Source organism: Lacerta agilis, chromosome 12 (assembly GCF_009819535.1).
Source record: "Lacerta agilis isolate rLacAgi1 chromosome 12, rLacAgi1.pri, whole genome shotgun sequence".
Lineage (NCBI taxonomy): Eukaryota > Metazoa > Chordata > Lepidosauria > Squamata > Lacertidae > Lacerta > Lacerta agilis.
Genome location: NC_046323.1, coordinates 32,217,847 through 32,230,182, shown reverse-complemented (window position 1 = coordinate 32,230,182; position 12,336 = coordinate 32,217,847). Strand labels below are relative to the sequence as shown.

At 42.6% G+C, this 12,336-nt stretch overlaps 1 protein-coding gene across 2 annotated transcripts in view; it reads left to right on the top strand.

Annotated features, from left to right (window-relative positions):
• Window positions 1-12,336, top strand: part of ZNF804B (zinc finger protein 804B) — a 201,723-nt gene that overhangs the window by 146,524 nt on the left and 42,863 nt on the right. Inside the window, exon 1 of one of the 2 annotated variants that reach the window (XM_033165269.1) lies at window positions 9,044-9,089. The exons of the other annotated variant lie outside the window; for it this stretch is intronic. Coding sequence (XP_033021160.1) covers window positions 9,087-9,089 — 3 coding nt within the window. The 5' untranslated portion in view covers window positions 9,044-9,086. Of the gene's footprint in view, window positions 1-9,043; window positions 9,090-12,336 lie in introns of those variants that run through there. 2 annotated transcript variants of the gene reach the window in all.

The window sequence follows — 12,336 nt, the reverse complement described above, 5'->3', positions numbered from 1 at the left end:
AAACAGAACAGTGAATAATACTTTACTATTTTGTGATGAGAACAATAAGACTGATGAGGAAACTCTCCATGAAAGACTGGGGTGAGGAAAACATCACTCCCAGAAAGGACCCAGTTACCCCAAGGGCCACTGATGAGAGGCAGGCTTCTCTCCTTTCTCCCTTGAATTCTAGTGGACACAATGGAGATTTCTCCTTTGATTTGCATATGGGAAGGCATAGATCCATGTGAAAAACAAACACAGCTTTTAATTCCTCTACAAGAGACAGTGTTCTCGAAGCTACTAACATGAGTTTGGCCAAACTGCGGGAGGCAGTGGAGGATAGGCGTGCCTGGCGTGCTCTGGTCCATGGGGTCACGAAGAGTCGGACATGACTGAACGGCTGAACAACAACAACAACAAGAGTGAGTGGGGGAAACATTTTGTACAGAATGGCTCAAAATCCAAAACACAGATGAAAGCTGAGAGAGCACGGAGCAACTCAGAAACATATGACTTTTTAATGTGCAGAAACAGATACAAGATGAATCTCAGGGCCCATGCACACATCTCATCTTAGACAGCAGATGTCCTGAACCTCTGGCCTACATGGCGGCCAGTCAGTATGCCAAGTTCGAAGTCCAGGGGTCAATCCACACAAGCAAAATCCCAACGTCAGGAAATGCAGTCCAGGCTCAACCCAAGTAGCCAAGTCTAGCAGTCAAGATATAGCCCAGAGTCAAACCTGCAGCACAGTCCCATAGAGGTCCAGGAGCATCCAAGTCAAGGTCCATCCACATGGGCATTTGAGCAGAACCAGTGCCTCAGCTCTTCTTCCCTTTTGTTCTTTGCATACCGATTGCAGCGTCTGGGCTTGGCGAGGCATGTGACCCTCACCTGTTCCAAGCTGACTCCACCTGAGGAATCACACCCCTTCTCCCAGAGCTAGCAACCCCCACCTGGCCAGCTAGGGAGCTGCGCTGTGGGCCCTTGCCTGCCTCCACCTCCTAGAGAGCCCCTCCTGTTGCTCCCTGTGCCTCAGAGCCTGCCATGTTCATGGAGACAGGGGTCCCTCTGGCCCTGGTGATGGGTCCTGCTGCTCTGGTTTCTGTGCAGTGACCCCCCATTCCCCTTGCCATCCTCCATCACCCTGTGAGTAATTCCTTCCTCATCCCCTGCTCACCCTGGTGTGTCCCAGTTCTGGCTACAACCCTTGCAAAAGGATCCTTTTCCTCTTCTCCATTGACCTGCCAGTTCATGACAGCAGAGGTGGGGAAATCACAGTCTGAGATGTCGGAAAGCCTCTGGTTTAGAATAAGCATTTATGGGCAAGATTGACTCAGTGTGAGCAAACTTCTTCTGTTCAAGGGACCTTCCATAAAAGATTTGTTTAATTAATCCTGAAATTAGGCCAAGGAACATTGTTAGCAATTGTGCTGTTGAGCAATTAAGCCATAAAACAAACTTCCCATGTTACTTGCTCGTCATGTGCTTATTCACTGAATGGCACAATGGGACTTGGGGGTTGACTGGCACAATGGAGTGCTGTCATAACATTAGCACTTAACAGGCACCTCTTGTAATAATTAAGAAGTGTATGGAGCATGCTAGAAAGGCGGTATTGATTTCCAGATTACTGCTATCCCAATAAACCCAGCTGCTAGAAACAGGGACTGGACTAGAACTAAGATCAATGCTATTGCCTTGGCAATACAACTAGCGGCATTTCATTACCTTTGCTCCAGTTTGGAGACAGTCCTCAAAATGCCCATTTTTATCATACTAGCAATTTGTTTTTCGGCAGCTTCCTGCACTACATGCAAAGGGAGTGTAATGCTTTAAAAGCTGCCGTGGCAAATGGGGAGGGGCACTCTTTTTATTTATGATTTGACGAGCTCCCCGGTGTGTCATTTGGTACTTAAAAACAACAGGATCTGGTAGCTAATTTGAATTGACAGTTGCGCACAGTGCTTGAGCTGTGTAGAAGGGAGTTAAAAATCAGGACGACTCTTTTGTTTTGAATTTTTATTTATTGAGTGTACCAAAGTGATATTCTGCTGAACGATCTCTAACTCTGCAGAGGTTCTGCATGGGGTGAAGAAGAAAACAAATCTATTATTAAATTAATAAAATAATATATTATTAAATCTTAAAAAATATTATCTAATAATAATAATAATAATAATACAATGGTGACAGTGTAACTGTACAACAAAAACAAGATCACAGTCCAGAAACAAAATAAATATTGACTATCAGCAGTTTCCCCACGCAAACGGGATTTCTAAACAATGAGATAAATGCCTTAAAACTAGCTGCCCTTGCAGTATTTTCCCCAGCATAATAGAATCATGGACACCCATACATTATTCTCACTTCATTGAACAGAGTTGCTAACTGGCCATTTTGATCAGCTTGGTGGGTCCCGCGTTAGATAAGAGGAAAGCGGACAAGCAGAGCCCTGTAGCAGTTTTCTTGAACAGAAGGTTATTTATCTGAAAATTTCTCCTGCTGTTTTCCGTATCCCTCTGTTCATCTTCAGCTAAGGGCCTCATTTCTCAAATACTGGTAGGGCTTATTTACAGATAAAAAGACAGCATTTACAGATAGACAGCAAATTCTAGAAATGGCGTTTCAGAGAGATGCTGGGATTTGAAGTCAGTGGGTCTTATTCTCAAGTAAAAGTGCATCAGTGGGTTTGTCTAGGCAGGGCATTCTTAGCTTACCTTTCATTATATGATCCCAGGTTGTGTTCCAGGATATTAAAATGATAAAACACAAAGAATAAAAGCCAATTAACACAAACTAGAATTTAAAAAGGGACCCAGGTGGCGCTGTGGGTTAAACCACAGAGTCTAGGGCTTGCTGATCAGAAGGTCGGCGGTTCGAATCCCTGCCACGGTCCCAGCTCCTGCCCACCTAGCAGTTTGAAAGCACGTCAAAGTGCAAGTAGATAAATAGGGACCGCTCCGGTGGGAAGGTAAACGGCGTTTCCGTGTGCTGCTCTGGTTCACCAGAAGCGGCTTTGTCATGCTGGCCACATGACCCAGAAGCTGTCTGTGGACAAACGCCGGCTCCCTCGGCCAGTAACGCGAGATGAGCGCCGCAACCCCAGAGTCGGACACGACTGGACCTGATGGTCAGGGGTCCCTTTACCTTTACCTTTAGAATTTAAAAACAAAACAAAACTATAGCCTATTCTTAAAATGAAACCTCAGCTCCCCATAGTATGGCAATTCTAGTAACCCTCAGAAGTCCAGGCAAACAGGTAAGACAACAAAAGTGCTATCTTATTCATGTTTTCTGGGTTCAATGGCACTTAATCTGGGTAATTGTGCATAGGATTGCAACCTGTTCCTCAGCTAGACTGCTAACTGGTAAAGACTTATAATAATCAATACCTTTTAGCAGAATGAACAACCTGACAAATGCTTGTTGACTAGTTGTGTTAACAAGAAGCCAAAAGTTGACATATCAAACTCAGGTCTTGTGAAGTCAGTCAGTCTGAGAAACAATGAATGGTCTAGCAACATTTTGATGTGGCTAAGCTTGTATTTGAAACCAGCTCCCTTGCTGAAATCTGACACTCCTAACATCCCCCCCCCCATCATCCCTCACCACTGAACATGCTGGCTGAAGTTGAAGCCCACAGGTTTCCTGTCACTGCTCTGACCACTATACCACACTGTCACTCAGTGTAATGACCAATTCCCTGCATACCACTCATTTAATTGAAAGAATACCAAGTTGTGGGGGGGATATGAATGTACCTTGGATCAGCTCTGGCCTACGGTAGGCAATGAATGGGAACAACCTCTCAAGACATCTGGCAGTGCACATCCACCACCCTCAAATATAAAACCATTAAGACAAGGATGGATTCCCCCTCCTTATTTCACAGCCCAGCACCAGAACTGTTCCAGTAACTATAAATTAGAACAAAGTGGAATCATCAGCATGCTCTGTGCCATCTCTGAATGGCAAGATCATTGAGCTATCAAATAAATGTTCAAAGCTAATTATTTTTCTGATGAAGAAACATTAAATTACTACCTCCTGGGAATATTATTACACTTTTGGCAGCCAGCGTGATTTAACTTGGCCAGATCTTCTCAATTGGCCGTACCTAAAATATTATTCGTTGCAATACAAAAATTAAAACGTTGTGGGCGGGGGGAGTTTAATGTGTATACAACTGATCGCAGCCAGGTCTCACAAGGGCTGGTGGTATCTGCTGGCCAGAAGCTGTGGCACCTGCTTCTTCTTGAAACAGTGTCAGGGGCTGCTGTTCAACCTGCATTCTCTATGTGGTAAAGAGGCGCCACATGGTCTTGGGCTTTCCCAGAGCTTAGGTGCCTGGGCCGGCATGGATCTGCTGTGAGACTTCAATGAAACAGGGCAGTTTTGTAGATCACATAGTAGTGAGCAAAGCCCAAATGGCCTACCAATATCATACTATCAATATCATCAATGGATACTGTTCCAAAAAGTAAAGGACGATAAAATAAGGTGGCGCTGTGGGTTAAACCACAGAGTCTAGGGCTTGCTGATCAGAAGGTCGGCGGTTCGAATCCCTGCCACGGGGTGAGCTCCCGTTGCTCGGTCCCAGCTCCTGCCCACCTAGCAGTTCGAAAGCACATCAAAGTGCAAGTAGATAAATAGGGACCGCTCCAGCGGGAAGGTAAACGGCGTTTCCGTGCGCTGCTCTGGTTCGCCAGAAGCGGCTTTGTCATGCTGGCCACATGACCCGGAAGCTGTCTGTGGACAAACGCTGGCTCCCTTGGCCTATAGAGCGAGATGAGCGCCGCAACCCTAGAGTCGGAAACGACTGGACCTGATGGTCAGGGGTCCCCTTTACCCTAAGAAATACAGTTGACAGCATACAGATATATTCAAACAAGATAATGGCCATGATCCAGTGCACAGGCACGGCATTGAAATCACTTAGGCTTAAGTCAGAATAACTGCACTGGATTACAGCCAATGTTTTAAAAAAGGTGCTAATTTTAAGCAACACAAAGAACTAGTTTCTGTTTCATTTATGGGTCCTTTCCCCGTATAGCTAGCCACCTATAGCCCTCTGGAGGAAAGCAGGGTATGAATGTTTTCATAGGTTATCCATCTTGCCGTTTGACTAAAAATAGAAGAAATTAAAACAACAGATTGATATAAGGAACAGGTAGAATCATAGGTGGTGCACTTTTAGCTTCTGTACTGATTAAAAAAAATACCATTTCAAGGCTGCAATCTTAACCCTACTTAACTGGGAGTAAGCCCCACTAAATTCAATAGGGCTTGCTTCTCAGTAGGCCAGGTTAGGATTGCACTGCAACGTGGCCTGTTCCTTTAATCATGCAGCCAAATACTTTGGTTGAATTATGAAATGCAGTTTAATTAATTCTGCCTGATTAATAAAGAAAAATGTCAGGATCTTCTGTGATCTGTTTCTTGCCAGTGCTAGCATCAGTTAAAGTAACACAAGCATTTATCCTGCCTAATGCTTGATCTTACATTACAGCTAAAACTAAAACAAAAAACTTCAGTGACACTGCTCTTGATTGGATGTAGCTTGCCTAAGCAGTATAATAAATTACTGTTGTCTTGCACTCTTTTACTTTGACATTTGACCAGTCAAAATCTATTACAGAAACAGCCTTTCTCAACCTGAAAGGTTGGAGTAGTATCTGTTTCTCTCATTCTCCTTTGAATGTAAAAAGCTTTCATTGCTGCAGGAATGAAGCACTCCAACTCCCATCAGCCACAGCCAGCATGGTCAAAGGCCAGGGATGATGGGAGTTGCAGTCCATGGGCTCCGATGATGATGATGATGATGTATTGCTTATAACCTGCCCATCTGACTAGGTTGCCCCAACCATTCTGGGTGGCTTCCAACATAATATAAAAACACACCAAAACATCACACTTTAAAAATTTCCTGATGCAGGGCTGCTTTCAGATGTCTTCAGAACGCTGTGTGCTTGTTTATCATGCTTTCTTCCTGCTTGCCTAAAGTAGCGGAAGAGGCACACAGTGCTAGTCGTTCTTATGTCAACCCGTCAATCAGTATCTTTAAAAAAAAAAGTCAGTTTTCTACTATGCTGCTTCCCAAGAGCAAGGGAGATGGTTGTTCCCCATGGTGTGATATCACACCACATGGGCATAGTTCTTTGCCTTCTGATTGGCTCCACCATCAGGGAGAAAGCATTGGTATCAGCCTTGCCCATGCTGTGATATTCAACTCGGGCTGCATATACACCATACATTTAAAGCACTCCTCCCAAAGAATCCTGGGAACTGTAGTTTACCCCCTCACAGAACTACTATTCCCAGAACCCTTAACAAACAACAGTTTCTAGGATTCTTGGGGGGCGAAGAGAATGTGTTTTAAATGTATGGTGTGCACACAGCCATAATTCCCAAAATTGTATGTCTCCCACCACATATAGAAGTGGGTGTCTTAGTTCTGCTGCTCCTGTTTGAGCAGTCTCTGGGCAATGAGAAGTCGGGAAGCAGCTCAGTGCCTCCTTGTGTGGAAATCCCTTCACATGTTCATTTGAAGTTGTGATGAAATCTAGCTGGCTAGCCTTTCCTTGACTTTCTGCCTTGAATTTTTCAAGGAAGTTGGATTTTCATTTGGTGTATTAGAGGGTGGTATGAATCTGAATCCATATTCCTGATATGTGCACGTACTGAGGTTTATGAAATTTCAGATCAGGCTCCAAACTCCCAGGCTATGAGTTATCTCCATCGTGAGCAGAGCCAAATCCTGGAGGCAGAACTACAGACTTCGGTATTTGTTAGTTACTGCTGAGTCTAGATTTGGATACATGTTTGAATAGTGTGACTTGGACTGAGTTTTCTAGCTTGCTAATCAGCCAACAAATTTGCAACAATCCCTTTACAGGGATTTACAAATTTCTGGACTTAACCACTTCATGTTAAAACCTCACATTATCAGAGATGTAAAACTCTTAATTATCTCAGTAGAATCTTAGTTAATAAACGGCTGCCTTCTTTATATGAACCTTAATCATTTGTGTGCTTTCAGTTATGTGTTATCACAGACCATTGCCCTTACCTGATGATCCCTAGAATCAAACCAGATCATCCCTAGATGGGATTCCAAGATCAGATGCCGAAATGAAAAGTGATAAGTCTATCAAATTTTGCCTCCCACCCAGCCCTTACTTTGAATATAAGAATTTAATGTTACCCAACAACTGAACTACGTATTAAGGTAAAATAACTCAAAATTGAAAAGGGGCACAGGGAGGGAAGTAATGTGCATAAGTGGGTGTTTTTACTCTGTTACTTAATATGGTGATGTACTTTCATTACTGTATTTCATTCTTCTTGTTAAACACTTCGGGACTTCCTGTTGTGGGAAGCAATTCATATATAGGATAAGCCTAAATCTAAAATTAAAAATCTGGCCCAGCTCCAATTGTAATCTGGTGTTCGTTGTATAGCAGGAAGGCTAAGCAGAAGAGGTTGCATTGTTCATTTTGCTGGAGAGTCAGAATGGGCTGTGCCCATTCTAATCTTTTGCACACACAAAAAGCAAATTCCCCAGCGCTAGGTCAGCTGTACAAGATGATGTGCACCGTGTGCTCACTTAGCCCTCACAGTTGGCAGCTCCATTGTTCCTGAGGAACAGAGCTGTCAAAGGAAGTCATGGTTTTGGAGAGACAGATGGTCTCTGTGGTAGACTGAAAACATGAACAGCTTTGAAAATTAGGATAAAAAAATCAATTTGTCTGAGTACTCATCAGGGAGACGAGTAAAGTTAGGGGGAAATGCAGAGGTGATGAGCTTTCAGTAACCTGTGCAATGAAAATGGTCAGGCTCCTGCATACTAATTACCAAGTTTGTGGCGGGACATTGCTTTCATTACTGTATGACATTATTAATCCTTGAATGCTACTAATATGTGATTCACCCTGATCAAGTCCAAATGGAATAACAAAGGACTTTGTTGTCTGGTTGGTCCTAGTGGGTTGCAGGCAAGTTTTCAGTACTGCTTTCTTAGCCAGAGTGCTGTTTATTGGACTGCATCTGACAAAGTTAGTTGAACTTAGACCCCACTGAACTCGAAGGGAACATAGGAAGCGACCTTATGCTGAGCCAGACTCATTGGTTCTTCTAACTCAGTATTATTTCAGGCAGCTAGTCTTCCCCTGCCCAAAGATGCTGGGGATTGAACCTAGGACCTTCTGTACTCAAAGCTTTGCTTCGCTGCTGAGCTACAGCCCCTTCTTATGGGCTAATAGAGTTACTTATGAGTGTACTTAAGTCCCATTTATTTATGTGGGAACTAATTTATTCTGGTTGCTGTTTGTGGAATGGAAAAATTATCAGTATGGTTACAGATTTATGAAAGGTTTTAATAATACTTTCTTAGCAGGGTGCTAGTGTATTTGGTTGGATCCAACAAAGTTAGCTGAACTGGATCCCATTTAAATCAATGAGACAAATTACTTTTGTCTTAAGCCCCTGTTGAATTTATTGGGGAACTAAGGGCAGCTTACTTATAAACAGGTTGAAATGGCCACAGATTTAGGACTGTGTACTCAGCCTTGACCATCAACACCTGTTGGTTTTTTATTTGTTTGATTGTTTTCACACAGCCTCAATATCCCTTTGCACACCCGAGAATAAGCTTTATCGAACACAGTAGGACATACTTCAGAGTACACATTACTGCCACTGTTAATTTTACTTCATTTTTTTTTTACCTAGAAGAAAATCAAGGGTGATCAAATCTAATTTTCCTTCCTCCCCTTAACCACTGTAAAGATTGCAAATCACCTCTGAACTAATCTTGTGCTAAATTAAACTTTCTCTGATAGAAAGGAAAATAAGTAAGATAAGTGCACAAGCCCAAGACTTGTTGTGGATCATTTGCAATCACATATATACCACAGTGAATGTCAGACTTACCCAACCTGAGGCCCTCCAGGTGTTTTGAATTAGAACTCCCAGCAGCAGCAGCCAGTATGGCTAATGACCAGGGGTGATTGGATTTGTAGCACTACAGCACCTGGAGGCATCAGATTGAGGAAGACTGTTTTTTGTTCTCATCCAAAGGCTGGTTCTCCTGTCCAGGAATGGTGAGTTGGAGAGGACTCTTGGTGTCATCAGTAAATGGATAGCATTCTTTGTGTCATCTGAATCGGGAGAGGGCATTCAGTGCTGGTCCAGTGTCTGGAGGCAATAATGGGCTGGATGACAGCCAATAAAAGAAGACTGTTTCCTGTGGTAGGCTGTTTGTAGGTCTAGGAGCTGGGTAGATGGCCTGTTCTGGGAGGAGTTGCACTACCCTGAAACAATGTGCAGAAAGGAAATGCCCATAAAAACCTGTGATTAAAAAAAAATACTGCTGCCTTCCCCAGTGCTTCTAATATTGGATTGCTTTAGCATACTCAGGAATCAAAAGTTTTGTGTCTCTTTTGTAGGAAATGTATACTTTTTGTGCATTTTGCAATTTGTAGCTTCAGGGTGCTGTTAAAACCATCAACACTCAGTGGCAATGAGTGCTCAGATCTGACTGGTTTGCTAGCTGCAGTGCTTCTTGGACCAGGGCAGTCTAGCTACATGTACTGGTGCTCTCTCATTTAGACAATTGCAATGCATGCTACACAGAGTTTCCCTTGAAAATTATTCTAAAGCTGGAGTTAGATGACTCCACTTTGCAGCACCAAAGTGGAGTGGTGCATTTATCACCAATCCTGTAAAGAACTGTAATTGCTATCTGACCCTAACAAGGATCAAGGTGCTAATTTGGGCTTGTGGGCCTAAGTATTTGAAAGGGCCAGTCCATGCCATAAGACCCTGCTTGTAGCCCATCAAGAGTTCAACTGTGTGACAACCTAGAGTGGAGCTTTTTCTGACTGTGGACATCATAAGCCCTGTGATTCCTGGTGGCAATTAATAGCCAGAGCCAGGAAGCCCAGGAGAATATGGAGACTCTGTTTGACTGTGTGGAGCTTATATGTAGCCCAAAGACAGAGATACTTCAGAGCCCCCACAAGTAAAATATGACTCTAAATTCAAGTATGGGTGAGCTCAGAGGGACTGTGTCCACTTCAAAGTAGACCCTTCCAGTAATGCATTAATGCATTTCTTAGCACCCCTGCTTCAAATAATTGCCCATCCCTGTGCCTAGTAAGTGCAGACTCAAACATTTTTGAACTGTCCAATGGCACCCATACATCAAGTCTGGTGAGGAGATGCAGGGACTTCTAATGTATGTGCAGCCACAGTCTCCTTCCGCATAGAAAGCTTACATGTCAGACTTATGGAGCCAGTGTTTGTTTATGTTGTCTCTCTACCTGTACTGAGTGAATAGAACAAATGTCATCAAAATATGCCATCTACAGCACATTTGACAACTGACTGTGAGAAGAAAATCAATCCATGAACTTTCGTCGCCTTTCTGTACTGCTGACACATGACACTCGTTCTTTGCCGAGAGAACGACTGATCCCATTCCTGAAACTAACCTTTTATCTGCTTTAAACTTGCAAAATGCCAATCACCACTTCTCCCACTGCTGCAAGAACAATCCCCCCGTGAGTTTTCAGACAGTGGGGAAACTTCAAGCAGTAGGGCAAGTAGCAGGTGATACTTCTGAATTTTCATGCTACAGTGCAGAACTAGTAGATAGCATTTAAGCAGTGAGGTCTGTTGTGGCAGGGTAAAAGGACCCCTGAAAGATTAAGTGCAGTCAAAGGTGACTATGAGGTTGCTGCGCTCATCTCGCTTTCAGGCCAAGACAGCTTTCTGAGTCATGTGGCCAGCATGACTAAACCGCTTCTGGCGCAACAGAATATCACGATGGAAGCCAAAGCACACGGAAATGCCATTTACCTTCCTGCCGCAGTGGTACCTATTTATTTGCTTGCAGTTGTGTGCTTTCAAACTGCTAGGCTGGGCTGTTTGGATGCACCAGCAGAGCATCCATGCAACCTGCTATGCTACCACCCTACCACACCCCAAGTGAGCTGCAGCAACACCACTGTCAGAATGCCAGCTCCACCAGACCAGTGGCTTGGCCAAGAAAAGGGAAACCAGGAACAGAACAGGGTGCCCTCCAGACATTGGTGGACTGTAACTCCCATTAGCACAGCCATACTGGCTAGAGCTGCTGGGAGTTGTAGCCCAAAAACATCTGGAGGTTGTTGAAGGCTGCCCAATGCATTAGCAGAAAATATTCTTTGGATCCCAGCTGGCCTACATTATTATTATTATTATTATTATTATTATTATTATTATTATTATGGAATAAAATGGTAAGAAAACGACAAGATCTTGGCATTTTGTAGGTGATAAATTTGTAGCCATGTACAGAATTCAGAACCAAGGGGAAATGCAAATAATTTTCATTTTTACTTCTGTTTTCTGCCCATTGTGTTTGCATTGTCATTTTAATCTTTCTCCCCGCACCCTTACTGAGCAGTTCATTTCCTCCACCACCCCCCTCCACCCCCAGGGAATATAGACAAAAAATTAATTTCCTATTTCTCATGCAAATGCATTCACAATGCAAATGCATTGAAAAAGTTGAGAAAAGCAATAAGGAAGGCTTTTTATTGTGTATGCATAGTCAATATGAGTATATTAGCTGTCGGGGTAACTTGACTGCTGTAGATTTTGTGTGTTCGTGATAAGGTTAGTCAGAATTAAAATAACAGTTTTATGAAGAGAATAAAAGACAAATTATACAAATTGTTGAAGCTCAAATACAAATTGAATTTAGCACATTTTACCTTAAGTATGGACACAATTTATGTCAGTCATTGTTCAACTGGGGCAGGATCTAAAACAGGAATATTGAGAGAAGAGGGGTAATAGTTAAATTATACAAGTTGTCATAAATAGATTATTAGACATTGTCCTTTCTTTTTATGACAACTTAGGTAAAATTATTTTAAGAAGTTCAGTAAGATGTTTTTCAGCAATAGCAGTATGAGCAATTTTCTAAAGGGAGAACCCTGAACAGTTGTAATGATCTATAGCAACGCATCTTAACAAATTACCACTTTGTTCTAAATGCTAAGCTTTTAATTACCCTGAGCTAAAAAGGTATGTATTTAATAGAAGTGATTCAAGAAAAGGCAAATCATTTTCATTAGGAATAATTTGAATGTCCCCAATTAGCAAACTGACACTATTTTTCCTCCTAATGAATACAGTTTTAAAAACATTTTTATTGTGATGCCCCAATTTTCCTTAGTTTGTAAGATGACAAACTATATTGAAAATCACGACTAAGACTTTGATTCCTTTCTGCTTTATGACAGCTAATGAACCAAGTGTTTGATTCATATTTTGGAGACATATAGCTTGAATCCAGAT